Genomic DNA, 26,920 nt, shown 5'->3' on the forward strand with positions numbered 1-26,920 from the left:
ATCAGAAAGAGCCCTCCCCTGCGGGGTGTGGTCTCCAGCCAGGGAGGGGCAAACCAGTCCGGTTGACACAGACAGGACCTGACCGTCTGGGCGCAGCCAGCCTGGGGAAACTTACATTCTGCTTTGGCACAGATGAGGCAGGCGGTGGTGCAGTTGAAGAAGTTCAGGACCCCAGCCACAGCCACGCTGATGTCGGTGTTGCTGGGGTGGAGGTTCAGGGTTGTGAATCTCTGGAACTGGAACTTGATAAACTCCTCTGGGGCCACTTTGAAATGAGGGACCTGGGAGGAGGAGCAAAAAAAAAAAAAATGGGCAGCGGGGAAGATTGGAGAGCAAGTGAGAGAGAAAGAAAAGAGGGACGGGTGAGATCAGGCTGCAGAGGGTAGATTCTTCCATGAGCAACCTTTGCCTGGTCGGAGATGGGGCTTATGGGAGTCAGGGCACCCATACCATAGGAGGAAGATGAGATGGCATCTCTGGCAAAGCTCGGGACCCAGGATGGCACACCGTGCAGCCAGAGACCTGGATAAATGGACTGTGGACCGTGGAACGGAGTTCTGTGTCCTCAGAAAGGCAAAACAATAGGTCTTTATTTTCAGCTGCTCACTGCTAGGCAGAGAGACAAAGGGCTCTTGAAGGCATAATCCTTATATTATTTCTAGTTAATGAATCAGAGCAGAGATGGCAATAAGAGAAAAATATTGCCCTAGGGACTAACCAAAGGGCCCCCTCAACCCAGCCTAGCCAACAGATGTATAAACCAGTTCCGGACAAAATTTCTTGGTGAAATCCTGGGATGTGTTCCTCTGAAGACACACGTGAGGATGGGAAGCACTGAGCGCTGGGAAACCGACTAGAGAGCCTCCGAATGGAGCCAGGTAAATAAATACCTGCTTTGGCTTCATTAGGACAGTGTCAGGTTCTCTCTGCATCTATTACTGACATTTCCGGGAGGCACTGCCCCTGCCTTCTGCCTCTGTTCTCCCAGAAATAGATAGTAACAGGCTGTGATGGCTGCTTTATTGGCGGCTTAGGCTACTGGGTAGGTAATAGGAAAGTTAAAATGTAATAAGCTGCCATCCTCCTTGATTGCATTCTGTCACCCTGGGACCCAGAGCCAGAAGAGCTAAAGGCTGTCTGTGTCTCTACCAGAGACGGGGCTGAAACCTCATCCCTCATGCTCACTTAGGGTGCCCAATGTAAGGGTTAGGTTACTATGAGTGTGCATTTGAACTAACGTGAAAGTGAGCAAGATTGAGGGTAGACGGCAAGAACTCCCTGGTAGTGAATTGGTTGGTTCCTAGACTGGGTTATTCAGGCATGATTGCAGAAATTGTCTCTGCCTGGGCTGGCCCAGAGTCTGGGATGATGTTGACATGGTCTCTGGAAAATTCTGCTAACTTATCCTTTTAAGTTTCTGGAAGAGGTCAGCCAGAGACCAGAGTTCCCCTGAGACTGGGATGAGGGGAGGGTAAAGATTTAGCAGAAACTAGGCAGAAAATTCCAGAATTCAACTAGGATTAGCCCTTTAACCATAGAGAGAAGGCAACCAATATTTCCCAGCAGAGAATGGAGAGCATAGCACTGGGGAGACAGCCTGATGAGTAATGACCGAAGAGGCTGAAAAGTGACATTGACCTGGGGTGTGTCATAAGGGGTCTTTCTTCCCGCCGATATTTTGCAGCCCTTACAATCTGTCTTAAATGAATCACAAATGGACCGTGAATGGAAAAAAGTTCACAGAGGGGTAAGCTGGAGGCCAGGGCTGGGCAGGGTAGCCAGGCTGCCTGGCTCACACATTTGAGGATCTCTGCCCAAGGCCCTCCCTGTGCGGCCATCCAGCCTACTGGGTTCCATCAGCAGCTAACTTACCCCCTATAGAAAGCACCTTTAGAGATTCCCATGAATCTACGGATCCCAGAGATGGAGCAGGAAAAGACTCAGGAACGTGAAGGCTCAGGAGAAAGAGTTTTCGAGTTTGAGTTTACATCCAGTTTCTGCTGTGTGATTTGGGGCAAACTGCTTAGCCTCTCTAGGCTTCATTCACATGGAGAAACAACAGGTATTTCTTGAGCTTTGGGAGGATAAAATGAGACCCTGTGTGTGAAGCATGTACTAGCCGAGTGCCTAACATGTGGGATAAAGGTAATGCCTTTTCTCCTTCCCTTTCCCCTTTCTTCCCAAATCTAGGAACTCCTGGACAAGCTCTTGGGGCTGTATGTTCAGGGGGCTAGGGCTGAGAGGGTGTCCCTAGGAAGGGGCTGGTGGGGAAGTCTCCCACAGTCCAGCATCTTAAATGCTGCTGTGGAAGCAGCCAGACGCTCTGATGGGTCCAGGTGGGGATGGCCAGGCCAGACCTGCTGACTCTCTCTCTAGGACAAAAATCAATCGGTAACTGATCTGCAATTATAAATGCATCCTAGGACATCAGCATGGAGGTGTAGATCAGGGGAAGAGGTGAGCAGCATGGAGGGGAAGGGCAGTGAGGCAGAAAGCCGCCAGCTGCAGAGATGTTAGCAGCATTTAAAGGGATGAACTCCTCGATGAGAACTCCATTTCTTTTTCCTGAAGCTGAGGGGAATCAGTGTAAGGCAGTTCAGCCTCATAAAATTTTAAAAGAAATGCATAATCTGAATGGAAAGGAAAGGTTGCTCTGAAAGGAACATGACCAGACAGATGAGGGGTAACTGTCTGGCAGTTCCCTGAGCAGCACAGCCTGTCCGGCTGGTCACTGGCATGAGGTCCCTGGCAGCAGGATGGGAAGATAGGTGCAACTCAGGGTCTCTGCCTCCGGCCTGAAATGCCAAGCAGGGTTAAAGGATGTGGTCGCCGAGATAAAATAACCACTGAACCCCAAGAGGAGGCCATTCTGGAGTGGAGATAGGGCGGGGGGATGACTACAGGGGACAGAGATGAAAGACAAGAGACAATGGGTAGCTTGGCAACCTCACTTGGTGAAGATCACAGCGAGCGGGAAGTAACAGCCTGCCATAGATGTGAGTTGTTACTTGGAGCCAGTGAGAAAGATTTAAATTAAACATCAGGTCCAGCTCACAGAGGCTGAGGGCTGTGAGATGCTGGAAGGGACTGCGGTGGGACAGAAGCTCTTTTTTTGGCCTGGGCTGGTGCAGGAGTCATCTTTCAGGATGGCTGGGAGTAGGGATGGGGAGTAGTCAGCACAAACCTTCTCTCTAGCATGAAGCTCAGGGGCCCCACCTACAGGGAGTGGTAAGAAAGACCCATTGCAGGATTGGTGCTGGGACCTCAGGGCATTCTACAGTGCTGGTAACAATTCTTAGAGCGGGCTCATAACACAGAGAAGCTTCAATATTCTTCTCAAAGCCTCGGGGACTCACCAAGCCCTCTGATCATAAGAGAAGTGCAGGCATCAAGGAAGTGGCTTCCAGAGAGCCTCCTGGGGTGGGCAGAGGCCAATCTGCTGCTCCACTGCCCCCGTGAGGGCAACTCACAAAGCAGGAGCCCCGTCTTGCTGTAAGAACTGGACCCTCCCAAGGCTAAATCTTCTGGAAGTCTGAGCCTCCAGGCTCCTACGACAGGTGCAAGACTGACCCTTCCATTCCCCAGTCCCTCTGCTCGGCCCCCTCCCCAGCTCCTGACCATCAAGCTCCATCTGTCCCCAAAAGACCTGTCTAGAAGCCCACTCAGAGAAGGCAATGGCACCCCCACTCGGTACTCTTGCCTGGAGAATCCCATGGATGGAGGAGCCTGGTAGGCTACAGTCCATGGGGTCGCTAAGAGTCAGACACAACTAAGCGACTTCACTTTCACTTTTCCCTTTCATACATTGGAGAAGGAACTGGCAACCCACTCCAGTGTTCTTGCCTGGAGAATCCCAGGGACAGAGGAGCCCGTTGGGCTGCCATCTATGGGGTCTCACAGAGTCGGACACGACTGACGCGACTTAGCAGCAGCAGCAGAAGTCCACTGGGAGGCTACGGTGTCACTTTGCCACCATCTCCCAGGAATATATCTGAAGGGGAAGGACTGATTGATTCCAAGATGGACTAGGAAAGCTTCCAGCAGTAGAATCGCTGAAGGTTCCAGTTTGTTTTCCCCTTTGGGAAAAGGAGGGAGAGAGTTATTGGAACAGGGAGCTAGCCCTCTCTCAGAAACTCATGCCCAAGCATTTTCTTTTTCTCTCTTTTAAGTTATTTTACCCATTAAGATTTTAATATAGGTGTACATAATTCTCATTTTAAAAGCTTTCATTTTCTTTTTTAGAATAAAAATTTACTGCTCAAATACAGTCCAAAGCTTCGCCCTGTCATTTCTCTAAGAATTGAGCATTTTTATCTCCTGGGGAGTGAGAACTAGAGGGAATGGACACAACACTTTAGAGAAATAAACCCTGGAACTGATGAATGAAGAAGAAAACAAAATAAGATCTCTTTTCTAGAGAACTTATGAAATAGAAGTAAGCTTTCAAACTTCATTTCAGCACTAAAATGTAGCAAGTGGAACTGTTAGTCACTCCATCGTGTCTGACTCTTTGTGACTCATGGACTATAGCCTGCCAGGCTCCTCTGTCCATGGGATTCTCCAGGCAAGAATGCTGGAGTGGGTTGCCAAGCTTTTCTCCAGGGGATCTTCCTGAGCCAGGGATCAAACCCGGATCTCCTGCATCTCAGGCAACTTCTTTACTATTTGAACCACCAGGGAAGCCCCCAAATGTAGCAAGGCCTGGCCCCAAAGGCATTCCTCCCCAGAATCCCAATATCTAAACAGATATGCTGGAGCGTTCCTGTGGGGCTCAGACTTGAGACCTCTCAGCCTCCCCTGGACCACCCTCCCCAGCCTCTCCTTCTACCCTCATCCACCAAGGGACGCCCTCTGCCCTGCCCGCCACAGGGCCCCAAGACTCGGAAGAGCTCAGCTTGAATGCCTTGTTATGAAACTTTTCCTCTGAGTCCCCTCCATCCAAACAAACTGAAAAAAGTAAGTGCCTACCAAGGCCCACTTCTTTCCTTTGTATGGTTGTTATTAGTGACACCTCCGGCCCTTAAGAGTCCAGGATCTCTCTGGGCTCGAGGCACAGGCTGCCAGCCCACAGAGAGTGCCCCCACCCCGGCCCAGCACTCACCTCCTTCTCCCCACAGATGTTGCTGATGATGGAGCTGGAAGCTGGGCTGGAGGATGGTCCCAGGACAGCGACCACGCCCTTGGGGAGAATCTGACACACTGCAGCCAGCAGCAGGACAGAGCGTGGGGAGCAGGAAAGGAAAGGCGCTCATCAGGCGGGGCGTGGGCTTCAGCCTCGAGTCCTCTGATCTTCCCCTGATCGCCCCTCACCTCCCACCCCCCGCATCCTGGTCCCCTCTTCCCATCCTTCCAAACCCAGCGCCTCTCTTCCCCTGGACCACTGGGCTCCAGGACATTTTTATTAGAGTTTATGGATGGTATTAAATGAGGAAATGACCTAGGTTATTTCAACATATGGCCTCCGCCAACAGGATGTATAAATTGTCTGGGCTGTCACCGAAGAACGGAAGTGCATGGTGGGGACCTGCACACCGCTCCCCCGCCCTCTCCTGGCCTGGCCTGGCCTGCAGGATGGGTGCTGGGAGCCCGGACACGGCTGCTGCAGGGGCCGAGGGCTCAGTTCACAGAACAGCCAGCCAGTGTACACTCTATTACTCCCCACCTCCCTGAAAGAGCGAGTCTAGAGAGGAGGAAAGGCAGACAAGCAGAGAGATGAAAGACAGTGAGGATGCTGCAGGCAGAGAGGAGAAAGTGGCTCCATGAAGGTTAAGGGGAGCAGGAGAAAGAGCAGAAGAAAAAGAGAGGGTGGCAGAGAGGAGCCCATCTTTCAATGCCACTTGCCTTTCGCCCGGCCTGGAGCCTGACCCAACCCGCCCCCCTCCTTCCCTGAACCCAACAGGTGCTTTCCTGACCAACCAGCTTGCTCTATGACCTTGTACCTTTCCCGGGGGAGACACCCTTCACTCCTCTACCCTGGATGCTCACTCACTCACATGTCAAGGAGCATCTCAAATGCTACCTTCTCCTTACCCCTTCCTACCTCTTTTAAGTGGAAATCATCCTCGCTTGGGCTCTGAGGCCCCTGGATTGTCCCCTGGTTCTAAGACACTTGTAAATGCGTCAATTTCAGTTTGCTGTTTAAATGTTACTCTTCTCACTAGATTTCAAACCCATTTACGGCAGAGCTGAACCGTATTTCTCTCTCAGTCCCCATTTGACGATTCCCTGTCTCCAGCATGATGCTTTTTCTAGGGGCCCAGTTCAAGTTTGTTGAATGAATGACTGGGTGGATGAGGCACGTGGTCAGAAGAGGAGAGAATGTACGATTTTAAAATGCTATAGATTGAGAAAGGAAGTGAGGGGAAAAGGAGGAAACAGATGGACAGAGAACGCAGGACAATTCTCAAGACACACACAGTGATATGAGAACCAAAGAGCCGGCCCTCAGATTATGCCCCGTGATTCCCAGCTGTACTGTAAGACGTCCTGCCCGACAAAACTCAAAGCCTGACTGGACACATTTTCCTCCTACTCAACATCAAGAGTCAGGGCAGGGACATCCCTGGTGGTCCAGTGAAGAAGAATCTACCTGCCAGTGCGGGGACAAGGGTTCAATCCCTGATCCAGGAAGATCCCAGATTCCCTGGGGCAACTAGGCCCATGAGCCACACCAACTGAGCCCGTGCCGCAAGAGAAGCCACCAGAATGAGCTCGCACGCCACACCTGGAGATTAGCCCTCGCTCGCCATGACTAGACAGAACCTATGCACGGCGATGAAAACTCAGTGCAGCCAAAAATAAATAAACAAAAATGTAAAAAGCGTCGCAGCACACTGAGGTTAAGGAATCGGCCCAGGAGCCTCATGGAGTCAACTGCGAAGCCACACCTGCAACCTGGATGCTCTCTCTCCTAAAGCAGAGTCCTAACCACTGGCCCACACAGCCAAGTCCTGGCTCTCATGGGGCATGGGCGGTGGGTAGAGCACCAGGGTTCAAATCCTGGTGCCGTGGTTTATCACACAAACAATAGATCCGCGGGGGTCTTCTCTCAGCCCGAGGCACAGGCAGGGGTTCAATCAGTACAACATCACAGATCTCAGCTGACGGATAGACTGTGGGCGGTGGGTGCCTGAGGGAGGCTCATCAGTACTTTCAGAACCATCCCCAGAGACGGAGTAGCTGTGGGCACGCTTTACCATTGTTGCTTTAAGTATTTATCTTATTTTATTCAAGTGCACCAGGTCTTAGTTGCAGCACATGGGATTTTCAGTCTTCATTGCAGCACGCAGCATCTTTAGTTGTGATATGTGGCGTTCCTGGTTCCCGATGGGGGATGGAACCCAGGCCCCCTGCATTAGGAGCATGCAGTCTCAGCCACAGGACCACCAGGGAAGGTCAGGGCAAGATTTACCTTTGGAGAATGCTCATCAGAGTTCAAGCTACTGCCACGGAAGTTAGAGCACGTGATCTCAGCCAGTTCAACCCTTACTGCCAATGAGGGGCTCCGAGTTCACTGGCCATCAAATTCCATCAAATTCCAGCAGCCCCAGGGCTGAAGCTCAGTTCCTGACTTTAACAATAAGGAAACCGCATCCGAGGGATGTTAAGAGACACCTATAAAGTCACACATCTGATAAAGGCCAGAGTCAGTGTCGGATTCAAGTCTGCTGTGATTGTCCCGCCTGCTCGCAGCCACCTTCCGTGTCTGCCCTCCTCCTTGCAGCCACTTCGTCCATCTCTGTCCCCACCCCTTGTCATTCTGCTGTACCTGCTTCCCCACGGTCACCAAGGACCTCTTAGCAGTTCTTATCTCTCTTTCGCAGCTAACAATTACATTTGTTCGTTTGAATTTCATGATACCTTTTGGTCCTGATTCTCATCTGCTTTTCTGAAAGGTCTTTCTCACTTCCTTGGCCAATGCCTCTTCCCTCTGCTACCCACTAAATTTAGATTTTGTCCATGCCTCACTCTCCCTGGGCATTCTCCTCTTTACCTGTGGCCTCCACTCATCTCTGCCCAGGCGATCCTACACTCTGAAAGATGTCCTGGGTTTAAAACAAGTTCCAACTACCTGCTGAGTGTTGCCACAGGGACTTCCCTCTCCTGTCCTGCAGTAAGCATGGACAGAGTGAGGCAGAGAGAGAGAAAGCACAGGCCTTAAGAGCATGGGCTCTGATGCAAGCCTATCTGAGTATGAGTCTTGGCTGGATCACTGCTGACTAGCTGTGACACCTTGAGCAAGACCTTGACCAAGCTCCCTGAGCCTTCTTTCTCATCTATAGAACTGAGATGCTAAGAGCACCTCTCCTGTAGGGATGTTGTGAGCATTAAGGTGACTTAATACATACAAAGTATTTAGAGTGGTATTCTTGCTGGGAAAATCCCATAGACAGAGGAGTGTGGTGGACTACAGTTGGACATGACTGAGCGCACACACACACTTAGCGTGGAACTGATATGCCACAGGACACTTACGACTATTCCCAATACATCATATCTGTTATATACTTTTCATATATAGTCTGACTTGATCACCACGCTTCCAGGAAGATTCATTAGTATCCCCACTTTACAGATGGGGAAACTGAGGCTTAGAAAATTTAAGTAGCTTGATCAAGCTCACACAGGTCATATATGATAGTGTCACTCTCAAATTTAAAGCTCCATGTGGATTTCCCCGGTGACGCAGATGGTAAAGAATTTTCTTGCAATGCGGGAGGCCCAAGTTCGATCCCTGGGTTGGGAAGATTCCCCTGGAGAAGAAAATGGCAACCCACTCCAGCATTCTCACCCAGAGAATTCCATGGACAGAGGAGCCTGGCAGGTTATATAGTCTGTGGGGTCGCAAAGAGTCGGACATGACTGAGTGAACAACACTTTCACTTTGGGCATCAAAGCCCAAACTCCTAACCACTTCATTTTACCATCCCTTCACCTCCCCCACCTTAGCTCCTGAAGTTCAAACCGTGGTCTCTTTGACTCTTCCTTGCCTTCTCCCACTGAATCTACTCATGGGCTATACCAGCCAGCAGCCAGGTTCTGACCATTTGAACTGCTCATCGCCCACCATCCTCTCCTTCTCACTGCCACTCTCAGTTCCATCAGCCCCTTTACTATCTGCCTCCTACAGGCTTTCTCTGGATTCTTCATATCCAATCCGTTCTCCACACTGAGGCCAATTATAACCCTAAACGTGTGTCTGTGTGCTCCTGCAGACCAGAAAGCTTGCCTTATTCATCTCTGTGCCCTCCACAGAGAGCAGGGCGGGACTCAAGAGTTATGTGCTCAATAAACTGCCACTGAACCACACTGAAGCCCACTCAACTCTTACCACAGAAAATGGGAAATAAACGAAATGTCCCATCATAAGGAAATAGTTATCTAAAGTGTGGGTCATATACCCAAGTGGAATATTACTTAGGCATTTACAATGCTTATGAACAGTTTATAATAGTATTAAAAATATTTATGTAATAATATTAAGAGAAAGAAGCAGGATATAAAATTATATGTGTATCTGTATGAAGGTTACAAGTAAGCAAATACAGAAAATAGGCAGGCACCGTGGAGTGATTGGAAGAAGAGGTTATTAAAGCCCATATTTATTAAGTGCTAATTATGGCCCATTCTAAGTACTTTATATGAATTGACTTACTTAATTCTGGAAACAACTTGATGAGAGAGATACTATCATCTCACCTTCAGTTTACAGATAAGAAAACAGAAAAGTTAAAGGGCAGAGTCAGGATTCAAACCCCCAACCCCTGACTCCAGGGTCGGTTCCCTAACCACCGTACCACACCACCTCGCTCGGCCATGAGTGATTAACTGAGATCGCAGTAGAGATTGCCTTGACCAGGGGAACACTACATGATGCTCTTTTTTCCTTCTCTCTACTTTCTAATATAAATGGGCATGTATTCCTTTCATAACACATCGTTATAAAAAATAAAATTTCATTATCAAAACATGTCTTCCAATGAACAAGTAAAATCCAGACGGGTCTCATCTCCTCAAGATATGACCCTTCTAGCCCTTTCTCCCATCACGTCTCCTCTCATTTCACACAAGCTCACCTGGCTCACACTCTGCAGTTTCTTACCTGAGCCTGTTCCAAGCTGTTCTCTCTAACTAGACCAGCAGTCTTAACCCTGCTGCCTGAGATCTATGGGCAGAAGTCAGTGGTCTGTGAACATTTGGCGGAAGAAAAATGGCATTATTTTCTCTAACCCCTAACTGAAATTTAGCATCCCCTTCAACTTGGAATAGACGCCATAAACCACAGTATATTAACAGTAACTGTGACTCTGTCATTGATAGACATCACAAGTGTTTTCAGATCATATTATAGTATTGCAGAGATCTTGAAATACCATTCATATTCATAATTACTTCGAAATTACACTAGTAGTTAGGCCTGATCCTAGGTCTGGCTATTTAGTACATTAATAAAGAAATATGTATATTTATATATCACTATCAAAATATTTTAATTGCATGTCTGTCACAGGAAAGAGAGTGGAGCTCAAAAGCATGTGTCACATTCCAGGTCATGTCAGAGACCCTGGGACAGCTGCCAAGTGTGGGTTCCCGGCTTCGCACAAGAGAGAATCCAAGAGCAAACCACAGTAAAGTGAGTTTTACTCACAGAGGAAACGGGCAGAGTGGGGGCCATCTCAGAAGGCAAGAGAGGCTCCAGGGTAAGGGGTGGTCAGTTTTTATCGGGGTGGGTAATTTCATAGGCTAATGAGTGGGAGGAGCATTCCAGCTATTTAGGGGATGCATGGGTGGTCAGTTGCATCCGACTTTGCAGCCCTATTGACTGTAGCCACCAGGCTTCTTTGTCCGTGGGATTTTCCCGACAAACATACTAGAGTGGGTTGCCATTTCCTTTTCCAGGGTTTCTTCCTGACCCAGGGATGGAACTTACACCTCCTACATCTCCTGCATAGCCATTGAGGAAGACCGATTTGGGGGAAGGGATGGGATTAGGGAAGGGGTGGGAATTTTCGGAAATTGGACCACTGCCCACTTTTTGACCTTTTGTAGTTGTCCTTGGAACCACCAAGGTGCCTGGGATGTGTAAATTAGCTTCCGAATGTTACAATAAGCATATACTGAGGCTCAAGGTCAAGTGGAAGGCAGCTCCTCTGCTATCTTAAATCTAGTTCATTCTAATCAGTTTATGTAGTGTCCTCGGGCTACGTCATTCTTTTAAAGGTGCCCTGCCCCTTTCCTGTCTCATTTCCATATAATTGTTTTCCCTCCTTATCCTATCTATGCAATTCTATTTGTTTAAAAACAATTTTCTGAGAAGGAGTACTTTAGCACCTGTAAACTACCATGGTCTATGTCTTCTCTTGCCCTTCGGTCTGGAAAACTCCTACTGATCCTCCAGTGCCCAGCTCAGTTATTGCCCATAGGCAAGAAAGCACCACTCCCTCTCGATATTCATATCCCACTGTGGTTCTGAGTCAGCTCTATGCTGGAAAGATCAATTTCCCTGTTCTCTGAATTCCTGGCTTGCTTCTTCCCCAAGCTAGGTTTTTTCGCCAGGTCTCAATACAGAGAAAAGTGAAAGTAAAGTCGCTCAGTCTTGTCTGACTCTTTGTGACCCCATGCACTGTAGCCCATCAGGCTCCTCCATCCATGGAATTTTCCAGGCCAGAGTACTGGCGTGGGTTGCCATTTCCTTCTCCAGGGGATCTTCCTGACCCAGGGATCAAACCTGGGTCTCCCGCATTGCAGGCAAACGCTTTTACTGTCTGAGCCACCAGGTAAACCCCAACACGAAGAAGCTTCTCCTAAAAAAAATTATTAGAGAAAGTCATAATCCTTTATTCTCAATTTCAAAATCCCCAAAGCTCTTACAGTGGATGGTATCATCAAACTCATTTAGCAGCAAAATCTGATCTAAGTAGATAGATGTGAAGAAGATATTTATAATATGTGACTATCTGAATGTAAGTATGCATTTGATTTTGAGAGTGGGGTTCAGCCCCAAGCCCCATCTGAAATGCTATTTAATGTATAGTATAAGCGGGACATGACCTTTATAGAACCTGAAAAATTCAGAAATCTAAACACATCTGGTCTCAAGGGTCTGGGGACCTGTGCCTTTGTGAGTGTCCATCTCCCACTTCCCACTGCATCTGAAACTCCTTGAAGGTAGGGGTCACAGCTATTCAGTCCTGGCAAAAAGGAATTACTCAACAGATGCTTGCTCAACTGAATCAAAATGATCCAAAATGAGTGCAATGAAAGTGAATTATCATCTTCCCAGCAGCTGGGGCCTGGGGAATTCCTGGGACCTGGGAATTGTTCTTTCATTCCCTATGAAGGATGCCTGCTTGGTAGAAATGAAAATTAGTTATAGATGACCTCGGCTCTAAAACTTCCTGAACCCCAATGCTGCAGGCCCCGGTTATCCCGTGAGGATCTCTGAGCAGTCTGAGGGATGGAAGGGAGGGAGGGGCACTCTCCTTCTGCCTCCCAGGGAGCACTGGAGATGTGAGTGATGTTGCCATGGCAACCAAGTTTCCCAGCCAGCAGAGGAGTTGGAAGGCAACTGCCGGAGCAGCTGCAGGAATAAAACGCCACGATGGGGTGCTGTGAGGGGGGAAACTTCCTCCCCTGCAGACACCAGCTCAGGCTCGGATGCGAAGCCTCCTTAGACACCTGGGCTGGACCAGAGGAGCCGATGGGAACTTAACCGTCTGAGTCTTCACAGGGAGGGGAAGGGTCTGGCTGTGATGCATATGGTCCAGAGTAGTCACTCACAGGCTCACTAACTTCAAGCCCTCCAGGGAAGGGGTAGCCTCCTGGGTGGGGACGAGAAAACTGGGGCCTCGTCACTTACAGTACGGTGCTCTTGGAGATCCTGTGATAAATTATCAGGGCCACGGGGAGCTGAGAGCAACGTGGAGCAGAGGCCGGGAGAGCTCACATAAAAACACTTCAGGGCGCAGAAGCCCGAGTGGAGCGGTAGGGCAAGGTGTCTCTGTGTGCCTGGTCATGCTGTGCACTGCGCCCAGAGCAGAACCCCGACCGGCCAAGCGAGGCAAACAACCGCCTCCATCAGCACCAAGGACCGTCTGTCTCCTCCTTGTGCCAGAGCCTCCAGAGCATGGTCCACTCTCAGCCCTGTGAATGGACCAGGACCTAAAAGGATGGCCTTGCTGACTTCCAAGCCGAGAGGGGAAATGGGAGGGTAGAGTGCCAGGTCTCTGCACCTTCATGCCCCAGGATGGATACCTCCCTGGTCAGAGTGACCCAGAGTATCTGAGATCTCAAAACTGCCACTGGCTGTCACAGGGATGAAATGAACAACATGGGCAATATAGTCAATAATAATGTAACATCTTTGTACGGTGACAGATGGTAACTAGACTTATCATGGCGATCATTTTGTAATACATAGAAATATCAAATCACTGTAATACACAGAAGCAAACAACAGTGTTGCAGGTCAATTATCTTTCAAACACAAACAAACCAGCTCATAGGAAAGAAATTAGATTTGTGCTCACCGGAGGTGGGGAGTGCTCGGAGGGGCAATTAGATGAAGACTGTCAAAAGGTACAAACTTCTAGTTATAAAAAAGTAGGCAGGCAAAGTACATGATTAGTATAATTAACACTGCTATATGTTCTATATGAAAGTCAAGAAAGCAAATCCTAAGAGTCCTCATCACAAGGAAAAATTTTTTTCTATTTCTTCAATTTTGTATCTATGTGAGATGATGGATAATCACTAACTTTACTGTGATAACCATTTCATGATATGTTCAGTTCAGTTCAGTCGCTCAGTCGTGTCCAACTCTTTGTGACCCCATGAATCGCAGCACCCCAGGCCTCCCTGTCCATCACCAACTCCCAGAGTTCACCCAAAGTCATGTCTGTCAAGTCAGTGATGCCATCCAGCCATCTCATCCTCTGTCGTCCCTTTCTCCTCCTGCCCTCAATCCCTCCCAGCATCAGAGTCTTTTCCAGTGAGTCAACTCTTCGCATGAGGTGGCCAAAGTATTAGAGTTTCAGCTTCAGCATCATTCCTTCCAAAGAACACCCAGGACTGATCTCCTTTAGAATGGACTGGTTTGACCTCCTTGCAGTCCAAGGGACTCTCAAGAGTCTTCTCCAACACCACAGTTCAAAAGCATCAATTCTTCGGCGCTCACCTTTCTTCACAGTCCAACTCCCACATCCATATCTGACCACTGGAAAAACCATAGCCTTGACTAGATGGACCTTTGTTGGCAAAGTAATGTCTCTGCTTTTGAATATGCTATCTAGGTTGGCCATAACTTTTCTTCCAAGGAGTAAACGTCTTTTAATTTCATGGCTGCGGAGGCGGTCCTAAGATGGCAGAGGAATAGGACGGGAAGACCACTTTCTCTCTCACAAATTCCTCAAAAGAACATTTCAACGCTGAGCAAACTCCACAAAACAACTTCTGTAGGCTGGCCGAGGACATCAGGCAACCAGAAAAGCAGACCATTGTCTTCAAAAACAGGTAGGAAAAAATATAAAAGACGAAAAAGGAGACAAAGGAGGTGGGGAGGGAGCTCCGTCCCGGGAAGGGAAGCCCGTCTGGGAAGGGAAGCCCGTCCGGGAAGGGAATTTTAAGACGAGAGGTTTCCAAACACCAGGAAACACTCTCCCTGCCGAGTCTGTGGCGAGCCTTGGAAACACAGAGGGCAACATAACAGGAAGGAAAAATAGATAAATAATTAATTTCATGGCTGCAATCACCACCTGCAGTGATTTTAGAGCCCCCAAAAATAAAGTCTGACACTGTTTCCACTGTTTCCCCATCTATTTCCCATGAAGTGATGTGACCAGATGCCATGATCTTCGTTTTCTGAATGTTGAGCTTTAAGCCAACCTTTTCACTCTCCTCTTTCACTTTCATCAAGAGGCTTTTGAGTTCCTCTTCACTTTCTGCCATAGGGTGGTGTCATCTGCATATCTGAGGTTATTGATATTTCTCCCAGCAATCTTGATTCCAGCTTGTGCTTCTTCCAGCCCAGCGTTTCTCAGCATTATGTTGTATACCTTGAACTTATACAGTGCAGTATGTCAGTTATATCTCAATAAAACTGGAAGGAAAAGAAACACCTGCCTTTGGCTCCTGTCACCAATGATGTATCACTCAAAGCCTCAGCCCTAGATCACCACAGAAGCAGCAACACCATTTACAGGGACTTCACACGTGCAAGCACCAGGGACCCCAAAGCCTTACAATCATCCCATGAAGGAGGGGTTACGTTACTAGTTCTATTACTGATACTACTACTAATAGGTGAAATTTATCAAGAGTTCACCTGACTCCTGGCACTGCTCTACGTGTTCTAAGCGCATCATCTCAGTGCTTGCAGCAACCTCGTGAAGTGAGAACTCATAGTATTCCCATTTTACAAATGGGGAGTCCAAGGCTCAGGTGATAATTCTGTGATGGTGGTAAACCCAAGATTAGGATCTTGATCACTGTTCTATGCTGCTTTCCAGTCCCCATTGCCACAGCCCCCACAAACACTCTGTTTTAGTCAGGCCCAGCTATCATTGTGCCCCAAAGTACCCCATTTTTTTTCCTGCCTCAAGCATACTATTAAGCCTTCTGTGTGGATGCCCTCTTCCCTTTGCCTCACCTGTCAATCATTGCAAAGCCTGGCCCAGAGGCCTTACCTGACCACCCAGCCCCATCTGTGACCTATTTCTGAACCCCCTCTGCTCTTCTCCGAGCCACTCCCTGGCAAGCCCACAGCGGAGCTACTGAGATTTATGTCACTTTTCAGATGTGTGGTCTCAGCTGTCCTCTGGGAAAGACTGTGAGCTTCAGTTTTCCCCTTCTGTAAAAGGAGGCAGTGGAGCCAGGTGATTTCTTCAGTTCAGTCACTCAGTCGTGTCTGACTTTTTGCGACTCCATGGACTGCAGCATGCCAGGCTTCCCTGTCCATCACCAACTCCTGGAGCTTGCTCAAACTCATGTCCATCGAGTCGGTGATGCCATCCAACCATCTCCTCCTCTGCTGTCCCCCACTCCTCCGGATTTCTCAGCACTGTAACTCAATGTGTCTCTGAGTCCCTATTATGTATATGTGATGTGGGCAGCTGAGGAAAGGGGAGCAGGGAACACTTGTTGAATGACACATCGCTATTTGGATGCCTTCTCTTCTGGCTTCTCACCTTCTCCCTTATGCTGACTTGGAGTCTTTCTAGTGAGCTGACGGAGGAACGTTAGCCCTGTTGCCAAAATATTGGCTCTCTGTGCACCAACGCCAAACAGAAACACCGGGGCAGAGTTATAGAGGAGAAGGAAAGAGTGCCTTTACTTCTTTGCCACGCAAAGAGGGAGCACCAGAGGCTAATGCCTCAATAACTATGGCCCCCTCTCTGGGTAACAGCGAGAGGTTATCCAGTCAGGCAGGAGTACGCGATAAGGATCAAGGCAGCAACAGTCTTGCATTCTTCTTTCTTCTTCAAAGATTCAAAAGAGTGGGGTTGCTGACAAGATTAGGGTATGTGCAGGGTCTTAGGAGGTCCAGTCTACTCATTGGAAAAGACCTTGATGCTGGGAAAGATTGAGAGCAAAAGGAGAAGGGCGTGGCAGAGGATGAGTTGGTTGGAGAGCAACCAACTCGAGGGACACGAATCTTTGCAAACTCTGGGAGATAGAGGAGCCTGGAGTGCTGCAGTCGAGTTCAGGTTAGTTCAGCTCAGTCATTAGGTCGTGCCTGACTCTTTGCAACCCCATGGACTGCCGCACACCTGGCTTCCCTGTCCTTCACCATCTCCCAGAGTTTGCTCAAACTCATGCCCATTGAGTCAGTGAGGCCGTCCAACCATCTCATCCTCTATCGTCCCCTCTCCTGCTGCCTTTAATCTCTCCCAGCATCAGGGTCTTTTCCAGTGGAGTCGCAGAGAGTCAGACACGACGTAGTGACTGAACAACAACAGGTGGTTTCCTGCCTGCTCCTCTCCTGATGAGCAACTGTTGTGCCCTTTGGAACTCAGAGGTCATGGAGGCTGGAGTCTTGCCTATGAGAAATGAGGGGCAGAAAGGCTTCCATGCCCAGGAGCCCCACAGGGCCCTGCTCGGCATCAGCCCTCACTTACTAGAAACAGCTCTGGATCGCTGGAGGTCATGCATGTGGAGCCTTTGAGAAGCTCGGAAGCCTGTGCAGGAGGGGCAGCCAGGCAGCCGGAACCTCACGCTCTCTGCCCATCACTGGGGCCTCGCGGGGCCTGAGAACCAGGCACCTCTGGGTTTCCAGGGGAAACGGTGTGGACAGCTGATAGCATGATTGGCCTCACAGGGACAAACCCAGGCAGAGGTGAGGGGCTGACAGGAAGCCTCCTGCTTTCAGCTCTGCAGTAAATTAAACCTCAAACTGACTCTGACAGTGGCAGGCACGGTGCCTCCGGGTGTCTGGGTGATAAGGGGGTGGCGCTTAGTTACGCTCTAATATGTTCGCCACAGGAGACTCAGGGATCTATAGGAACAGAGGAGGGCAAGGCCTGTGGGAGCTGCCTGCACAAGAAAGGCCGAGATGGAGATAAGATACGGAAGGAAGGAGGGAAGGGACAGGTGACCTGAGAGGTCTTGTCCCGTCCTCTTATTTCAGATCTGCGGGCCGCACAGAGGGAGCCGGGAAATCAAACATCAAGAAGCCCGAGGCGATGATGGTGACCAGGCAGAGAGGTGGAGGGGATCAGACGTGGGTCTGAGGGAGCTTTATAGGTGACCTTCACTTTAGACAAACTCACTGCATGAAATGTGAACCAGATAGAAGCGAGGTGGTTTGCTACTTGTATCTTTCCAGTGTCCGAGTGAGTGAAAGTGTTAGCCACTCGGTTGTGTCCGACTCTGCGATCCCATGGACTGTAGCCCACCAGGCTCTTCTGTCCATGGCATTCTCCAGGCAAGAATACTGCAGTTAGCATCCATTCCCTTCTCCAGGGAACCCAGGTTGTTATTGATTAACACCCCATGTGATACTTTCCACCTCCCAGTCTCCCTTTCAACCATCAAATGAGAAGGCTGAACTCCACACCCCAGCATCTTCAGTTTTACACTTCATCATCTTTGATTCTGAAATTGCCATTGCTTCTCTTGATGACACACCTGCTCCAAGTGTGACTCATTATTTGTGCAGTTTTTGAAACTTGCCTATTGCCAAAAGCAGGCACAAGGGTACCCTGTAGGATTGCTACCATCTTCACTTAACCCAGAGCCTCTGCTTTCTAAAACCAAGAATGTCATCACTAGGATCTCTTTCATCTCCCTAAAGTGGCGTCCCCAGGCATAGGGTGACAGATGTGAGGTTGGGTGGGGGTGGGGGGTTGGTCAGGGCCCCAGAGCCACTCAAATAGATTTCAATTAACAATGCAAATCAGCCCCTAGCCCAGGGGAGACACCACCACCAGGAGACAGCAGTAGCTGGCTCTGGGCAGCATATCGTGACTTCCAAAGGCTCAGAACTATCAGATGCATCAACCCAGAAAAAGGGAAAGAGAGTGGAATATTCAGTTATGATCGAGGCCCCAGGAGGCACCTGACATTAAGACAGGCCATGTGAAAGGAGGCTGGGAGGTAGACTGGGCTGCCTGGGAGGGATGGCTGAACTCTGAGACAGAGGAGAGAGAGGGGTGATGGTAAGAGGTAGAGGAAGCCAAATCTAAGGAGGCAGGGGCATAAGGGATGTGTGGAGAGAATAGTGAAAGTGTTAGTTGCTCAGTTGTGTTCAGTTTGGTGACTCTTGCCAAGCCCCACAGTCCATGGAATTCTCCAGGCAAGAATACTGGAGTAGGTAGCCATTTCCTTCTCCAGGGGATCTTCCCAACCAAGAGATCAAACCCGGGTCTCACGCATTGTGGGCAGATTCTTTACCGTCTGAGCCACCAGAGAAGCCCGTGGAGAGAATAACCCAACAACAAAATCAACAGCTGCCACTTCCTAACTCCTTGGTATATGTAGGTGCTAATGAACTCACCTGCACTGTCTCCTGTTGTGCTCCTAATGACCCTAGGAGGTGTTATCACCGAGGCATGAAATGGTTAAACAGCCTGTCCACAGTCACACAGCTCATAGGTAACACAGCCAGGTCAGTCTGATCATCCTACACTGTCCCACAGTCTCTCCAAGTAGGGATAGCAGAGCTGTTGTTCCGCCTTCATCCTGGGATGCGGCCTCCTTCCAAACTCCTTCCCCCGCCCCACCACTGACCAGTGGTCCGCCCCACCATGCTTCAGCTAAAAGTGCTAATCCACCATCCTCTCTTCCCCTTACTGAGGGAGGGGAAAGTGGGGCTGGAAGCTTTCTATGAACTATCTGGGTGGTATTTAAAATCCATTGTGGGGGAGCAGTTTTGGCTTTAGATGAAAAGCCTTTGGGGTAGAAAGATCCAAAAGCCCTCTTTTCTAACAAATGCTAATCACGCCTCAAACACAGTGAGATATAAAAGCTGAACCAAGGGCCACTTGTTAGTAAAATACTTAGTGCCTAAAAGAAGGGCCTTAGAAAGATGCTCCAAAGCTCTGTATCACGGATTAAAGATATGTTTCCTTTATTCCCCTGATTCCTCTGGTTTAATGTTTTAGATGTATTGACTCTGCTAAGCCCGGGTCATTGGGAGAAGAAATTTACATCTGCTAATGACCCCCATCCTCAGAGGGCAATCCACACTTTCTGTTCTGCAGGGGACGCTTTCTGTTCTGCAGGGGAAAGTCTGAAGAACCAAAGAAGAAGAAGAGGGAACAGACTATGAGAACTATCTAGAAATCTGGATTCTTGTCTGAGACCTGCCCTCCTGGACAAAAAAAAAAAAAACACCAAAGTATAGACAGGACCAGGAGGTTCACAGGAAGTCATTGCTGATATTTCCGCTTTCCTTTGGAAGATCCTGAGAAACCTGAATCTTCCTTTCACTGTACTAGAGTTTAACCTCTGTGATAACTGGAATTTCCATCTGTGCCTTACCCCCACTGTCTAGGACAGAGTACAGCAGGCACCCTCTAAATAGTTATTGACTGACCGAGTGAATAAATGAATGACAATTCCAAGTACCTGTTCCCCCAAGCTTCCTTCTGGAGGAATCTGTGTCCACAGATCTCACTGGCCTCAACAACTGCTTCATATGATAGGAATCCACCCTCAGTTTTTAGGAGTGGACTCTCTCCCCAAAAGTAGATCTCAGGTCAGCTGGCCAATGTCTGTGGCTTGTGAGACCAGCCAAGAGAAACTGGACCAATGAGATCCTCTGCCTTGAAACTCCAAACCAAGAGGCACGGGGGGAGCTGCACACTGAAGACAGACTGTAAGCACCTGAGGGCAGGGACCCTCTCTATCTTGTTTCCTGCATTGCCCCCAACACAGGATATCCCGAGTTAGGCCCGAAATGGAGCTAATGTTCAGTAAAAGTTTCCCAAATGGGTAAACAAACTGTAAACTGGCATCATCATGGCACATGATGAATGAGCCAGGGAAACGAAAGCGCCAGAAGGAGCAGAGCATGGATCTGATACAGCAGGAGCATTCCAGAAGCTGCGACACGGAGAGCCACTGCCTTCCTCCCTCCCTGCCCTCTTTGGATCCATACAGTATCCTATCGATTGTACTTAAGCTAATGTAAATACGTTTCTTCTGCAATATTAATGGTCCAGATTAGAGCATCACTGGGCCCACATGCCAAAGACCACATGTCTGACATACCCACGTAAGCGAGTTGTTCTTTGGTTTGGTTTGGTTTTGCCATTGACTGTCACTAAAGGCTGATATGGACAGGAAAGGAACAGATGGGACTTTCAGAGTCTTAAGGAACAAAGGCTATCATTTCTCTGGGCTGAGGGGCTCCCCTCCTTCCCTCTGTACTGGAGCAGTTCATCTACAGCTAAGCTACAAGCCATCACCCCACTAACCTGGAAGCTCATCTTGTTAAGCTGTCTAGATAATACCAGCAACACGCCAGAGAAGTGCAGGGGAGGTGGGACAGGCAAGACCCTGGGCTGGCAAGGCTATGACGCGAGTTCAGGGTCTAGGACTTGCATCTGACTACCTCTGGCACTGAGCGAGTTATCCAAAGTCTTTGAGCCTCAGTTTCTTGGTAAAGTTGGAATAACAACACTTAACTTTCTGGTTGCTGGAAGAATTAAAAGCAGTGCCCAGCACATAGGAGGGGCTCCATTAGTGTGACTGGAGTGATCTACTACATACGTCTATAAAGCATTTAAATCTCACAATGACTTGCAAAGGAGAGCCTAGCATTCCCATCTTACAGATGAAGAAACTGAGGTTTAAAAGAATCACTGACTTGTCCAAGGTTATCCTTAAGAGCGAGTGGCCGAACTCCAGCCCAAGTCTCAGCTTCTTCCTACAACACTGCCTTTGGCACAAGAAATCAAGACAGGAAGGAAACATGTGTCACGCTCTGCTTCCCTGGGGCTGGCCAGCTCTCTCCTTTCTCAGCACGGCACAAGGTTTCATTTAGGGATATGCGCACACAATGTCCAGAAGATGAATGACTCGATACATGAAGGAATGAATGAGTGGGTAAAATGAAGGAATGAACACATTTCCTCTCAACTCTACCCTACGTATGATTTACAACAAAGCCTGGGATCTTGCTCAGACTAAGCCCTCAGGGCCTCCGGGCACACGGCTCTCTTCCTCTCTCGGGAGTCCCTGCTTGTAGGTCTGCCGACGGGCGCGGCTCACACCACCAGCCCCTCCTCTGCCAGCGGGGGAAGCCGAGGGCAGCCCTGCCCACTCTACGTACTGGTTTCTGCCGTCTCGTACTCGCTGTCTCTGAGAAGCTCAAAGATGTCCACTTCGACCTTGGCCTTGCCCAGCCTCTCGGGAGCGCGGTTGATGCGGTTCTTGGCCAGGGTGATGGACAGCCGCTCCCCTCTGCTGCACTCCATGGGGTCATCCAAGATAGCGGCTGTGGGCAGGCAACCACATGGACACAGTTGGTACCCTCTACCGTTACCCTCCTCTGCTCCAGTCTCCCCCCCACTGCCACCTTCCACCTCCACCCTGCCATCCTCAAAACTGTCCAAAAGCAAGTCCTCTACCTGCTAAGGGTCTAGGCTTGAAGTCTGGTGTAGCATGAACTCTAATGGGACTAACCACTTCAAAGACCCTGCAATATCACGGTAGGCCACCAGGGGTCCTACCTGCACGAGGCCCCTAGGTTCGGGAGTAGCGATACCCTTGGATATAGGCTTACATGCACACACGGGCACACCGCTGCAAAAGAAGGCAGATGGTGGCTCTGCTTTGAAAATAGTACTTCTGGGCATACGAGAAACTGTCCTCGAGGTGATACAGGGTTGAAGGAGGCCAGGTTTGAGAGGGAGAGCTGTGGTATCAAAGAGCAGCTGGAGGTCCTGCTGACCTCTGGCTCTCCATGCTCAGACACAGATGAGACATGTCACCCAGGGAGTAGTTTCTATGAACTTCTTTCCTCACTGGGCAGGGATAGTATCAATAAGAAAACCCCACAGGGTTGGTGTGAGAATTCGGTAAGACAATGTATATAAGTGGCACACCACTGAAATTTAATCCTCGTGACTTAATCAGGGTGAATGATTGGAGTGGTTGTGGTACCAACAGCTGCCCAACTTCTGGAAGCAGTAGTCAGTATATGTGTATTAAGAATATGTGTCAACCTGAGTTCAAATCCCAGCCCTGCCCTGTGTGAGCTATGGGGCCTCAGTTTCCTCACTTGTAAAATGGGGAGAGAGCCTGTTCTTTGGGCTACAATGACGATGACAAGGATAATATGTGTGAAGTGCTCAGCGCAGAATCTGGTGCATGAAAAACAATAAATCTAGCCATTGATATCATTCACTGTCTCAGTAGAGGAAGTTCCACAATTGAAAATCTCTACATCAAAACTTGTACACAGAAGGGTGGGTGGAGGGATAAATTCAGGCATTGGGATTAACATATATACCCTACTATATAAAATAGGTAACCAACAAGGTCCTACTGTGTAGCGCAGGGAGCTAAACTCAGTAGTTTGTAGTACTGAGGGAAAGGAATCTGAAAATGACTGTATATGTATATATGTAACTGAATTGCTGTGCTGTAACACCTGAAACTAACACGGTATTATAAATCAACTGTACTTCAATTTTTAAAAGTTAAAATAAATCATAAAAGTAGTTACTCTATCTAAATATAAAGAAACTTGTATGCAAATGTTCCAAGCAACATTATTAATAATAGTCAAAAAGTGGGGACACTCATCCATCCGCTGATGAGTAGACGAACAGAAAAGCAGTATATCGTTACAATGGAGTATCATGACAGAAAATAAAAAAGGATAAAGTGTGATGTATGCCACACCATGGATGAACCCTGGAAACATGCTCAGTGAAAGAGACCGGACGCAAAAGACCACACATTAAAAGACACCCTTTATATGAAATGTCCAGGACGGGTGAACCCACCGAGACAGAAAGTAGACTAGTTGTTGCCCAGTTGTGGCAGCGGTGGTGGGGAGGCTAGGGGGAAGGAGAGTGACTGCTAACGCATACTGTGGTTTTTTTCTGGGGCAGGGGGGGCATGTGACAAAAATGTCCTAACATTGATCACGGAGATGGCTGCCCAACCCTGTGAATATACTAAAAGCCGCTGAATTGTATACTTTAAATGGGTGAGTTGTGTGCTATATGAATTATATCTCAATATAAAGCTGTTACAAGAATAAAAAGAGAAAGATCGAGCTTATCTCGCCGAGGTTGAAGCCTCAGAAGAGCAACACAGAGAATCAAGCCAAATAGATTTCGCTGAAGTGAGGCCCCCGGAACGCCTGTGGCTGGTGTGAGCAGAGACCCAGGTTCTGTGCTGTCTTTTCTGTATAAAACTCCCCTGTTTCCCTCTTGTGACCCATTTTCCAAACCAAAACCAGGACACAGAATATGACAAAGCAATTTTTTTCCTGATTTGTGGGTTTATTTATAGGCATAGCCTTATTGAGCAATACAAATTAGACTTCGTTTATAGTGGTTGGTAATACATGGGGCGACAGAGGTGACTTCCTAGAACTCAGCAATAAACTTCTGTGAGTCAAGTGGCAGTCGTTGCACACCTGAGACAGTGGCCAACGGACCTTACACGTACGATTGGTGAGCCCAGGGACAGCTAAAGTTCCTAGCCAGGTTACCTTAGGGGAGCAAGATCAGAATGAGATTATTATTTATGAAGAAGAAGCCTGGACAATTACATTGCGCTATCCCAGGAAGAAGACTCTGGGAGCAGAAGGGAAGTGGGGCAACCCAGAGCAGTGGTTCTCAATGGTGTTCTTTGGAGGGCCCCTGGTTTCCTTCAAGAAGGGGTTCATGGAGGTCTCTAGCCTCACATCAGCTGCAATTAATACAACCTCCACATCTGTCAGTTTTAGATATTGGAGTTCCACAAAAAACGTGATGTGGGGAAAAAAAGGTTTCACTGTTAAAAATATCGTAGAAACCATTAGCCCAGACCTACTGCATAGAAAAGCGACACCTAAAAAAATGTCAGGAACTGGCAATGCCGTTTCCTGGGAAAGAGGCATGGGTCATGGGAAAGAGGCATGGGACCATGGCATGAATCCAACGCTAATAGGGACACATTTATCCGGTGACCACTTTAGGGTAAGTCCTAGTGGACACAGTCTCACTTACTGTCTCTGAGAATTCCATGAGAGTGTGTTTTCTATGTTGTTCTCATTTGGAGATGAAAAAAGTCCCAAAACAGATCACAGAAGGCAAGCGACCTTCCCTCATTCACAGGGCTGGTGAGTACAGAGGAGAGAGGGGATCCCAGGTGGGTCTCATATGGACCCTGTGCCCCTTAACCACAGGGCACGTTCCTTCTAACGAAACTTGTCTTCCCGGGGATTTGCTGCTGAGAAGCAGTGGTCTAGGCAGGTGTGTCTTAGCTCACACGGCTATAAGAAAACACCATAGAGTGGGTGGTATTTATTTCCCACCCACTTTTCTTTTTCCCATCTTTTCTTTTTTTAAAAAGATGTGTGCTATGGACTGAAATATGGTCCCCCCCACCCCGATTCATTTCTTAAAGCCTGAATCCTAAATGTGATTGCATTTAGAGATACGATCTTTAAAAGGTAATTAAACTTAAAAGAGGTTATAGGGTTGGGGTCTGATCTGACATGATTAATACCCTTAGAGAAGGCTCCTTCTCCCACCCCCAAGCCAGGAAGCAGGCTGTCATGAGGAACCGACCCTGCTGGAATCTTGACCTCAGACTTGCGAACTTGAGAAATAAATGCCTGTTGTTGAAGCCACCCAGTCTATAGTGTTTTATTATGGCATCCCAACCTGACATAGACAGTGTGTTAATATAAACCCTGATGTGCAGGACACCAGCCAGCCATGTGACACCACACAGTGAACTCACACAGGGTCACAGGACACTTTGAGACAGAAGGGTCACGGCCGGGGAGGGGAAGAGGGCATATGGAAACTGGACACTGAGGGGCACATGAGAGCCCCTTGGCAGGAGGCACTCAGGATCTGTCCTCAGAGGCACCTGGCAGGTTCTCACCAGCTCACTAAGATTCACAACCCAGCTCTCTCTTCCCAACTCCCATGCCTTCCTGGGCACCAGTGTTCATTAGGTTTTAGGTTTTAGACAATGATTAATTTCTGACTGGGAACCACCTCAACTGGGTGGTTGGCTGGCGTCAAGTATTACTGGGAGTAGAAGAATTAGGATGACAAGAACCAGATTTCCAGGCTGTGGGCAGCAAGACGAGGTACATGCTCAGGCCTTCTTGGGACAGCAGAGGAACACGTCTGCAGCAGGCATCACCGAGCGGCTCACTTGCTGTCCACCTGTCACCTGACAGGCCTGGGGGTGAAGGAGAGCAGCTGGTTCGGGACTGAACTGGTAGCCGCTGCTCCTGACCTTCATCCCCAGGCCTGGCCTGCAGCTGGGCCAGGAGGCTGAGTCCCCAGCCGCCACCCAAGGAGGAGCCCCATCATCTGGTACATCTTCCATCCCTGGGCACTGCTCTGCAGCTACAGTGAGATTAGGGGTGGAGGGAGGGTCTGGCTCTGCAGCAAAGGCCAAGCTGATTGGGGAGACACAATCAGGGGTCAGGCCCCCTTTCCAGCTGTGTTGCTGTTGTTTAGTCACCAAGTCATGTCTGACTCTTTGGACTGTAGCCCGCCAGGCTCGTCTGTCCATGGGATTTCCCAGGCAAGTATACTGGAATAGGTTGCTATTTTTTTCCCAAGGGATCTTCCAGACCCAGGGATTGAACCCATGTTTCCTGCATTGGCAGGCAGACTCCTTACCACTGAGCCACCAGGGAAGCCCTTTTCAGCCATGCGGACTGTGTAATGACTCTTCAAACCCACATGGACTCAACATGACTCCTTCCTGCCCAGGGAGCCATGACCCGTCACATTTCCACCGGCCTTTCTCCCCACAACCGAGAGCTTTACCCTCTGCTAGCATCTCTGAGTTCTAAGGAAAGGGCAGCCTCCTGGCCCTGCCACCTGCACCCAAGTGCCCCGCCATGTTCCGGGCCCATGCCTACATCCACTCTGGAGAGGATGCCTCCCCCAGTGGGCTGGCAGGCCAGGGCTGCCCCCTGCAGCGCTTTCCTACTCAGCCCAGTGGGTGTGGCCTCCCAAGAGGGGAGGGCGCATGATCTCTGACCCTCTCAAAGCCCTTAAACCTCCCCATTGTCTGAAGGGTTGGTCCCAATCCAGTGTCCAGGATGGCATCGAATCCTCCACACCTTTCTACCTGCAGCACCCTGGGCTGGCCTGTTACGGTCCTTCCTCCAAGCCTCTGCTGACACAGGCCCTGTCCCTTATTCCCCCTCTCCCTACTAGACCCACCTCAGACCACCTCGTTCAAGAAGTCTCCCCTGAGGACTTCCCAGGTGGTCCAGGGGTTA

The 26,920-nt window shown here is 49.0% G+C and overlaps 1 protein-coding gene across 2 annotated transcripts in view; it reads right to left on the reverse strand.

The window, feature by feature from the left end:
- GRIK4 (glutamate ionotropic receptor kainate type subunit 4) overlaps positions 1-26,920 on the reverse strand; it is a 505,937-nt gene that overhangs the window by 172,539 nt on the left and 306,478 nt on the right. For both annotated transcript variants that reach the window (XM_018059644.1, XM_018059645.1), the window contains exons 3-5: positions 21,773-21,937; positions 5,102-5,199; positions 116-281 (exon numbers count right to left, since the gene is read on the reverse strand). In XM_018059644.1, the coding sequence (XP_017915133.1) occupies positions 116-281; positions 5,102-5,199; positions 21,773-21,937 (429 nt within the window). The remainder of the gene's footprint in view (positions 1-115; positions 282-5,101; positions 5,200-21,772; positions 21,938-26,920) is intronic.

Source organism: Capra hircus, chromosome 15 (genome assembly GCF_001704415.2).
Source record: "Capra hircus breed San Clemente chromosome 15, ASM170441v1, whole genome shotgun sequence".
In the NCBI taxonomy this organism is placed as follows: Eukaryota; Metazoa; Chordata; class Mammalia; order Artiodactyla; family Bovidae; genus Capra; species Capra hircus.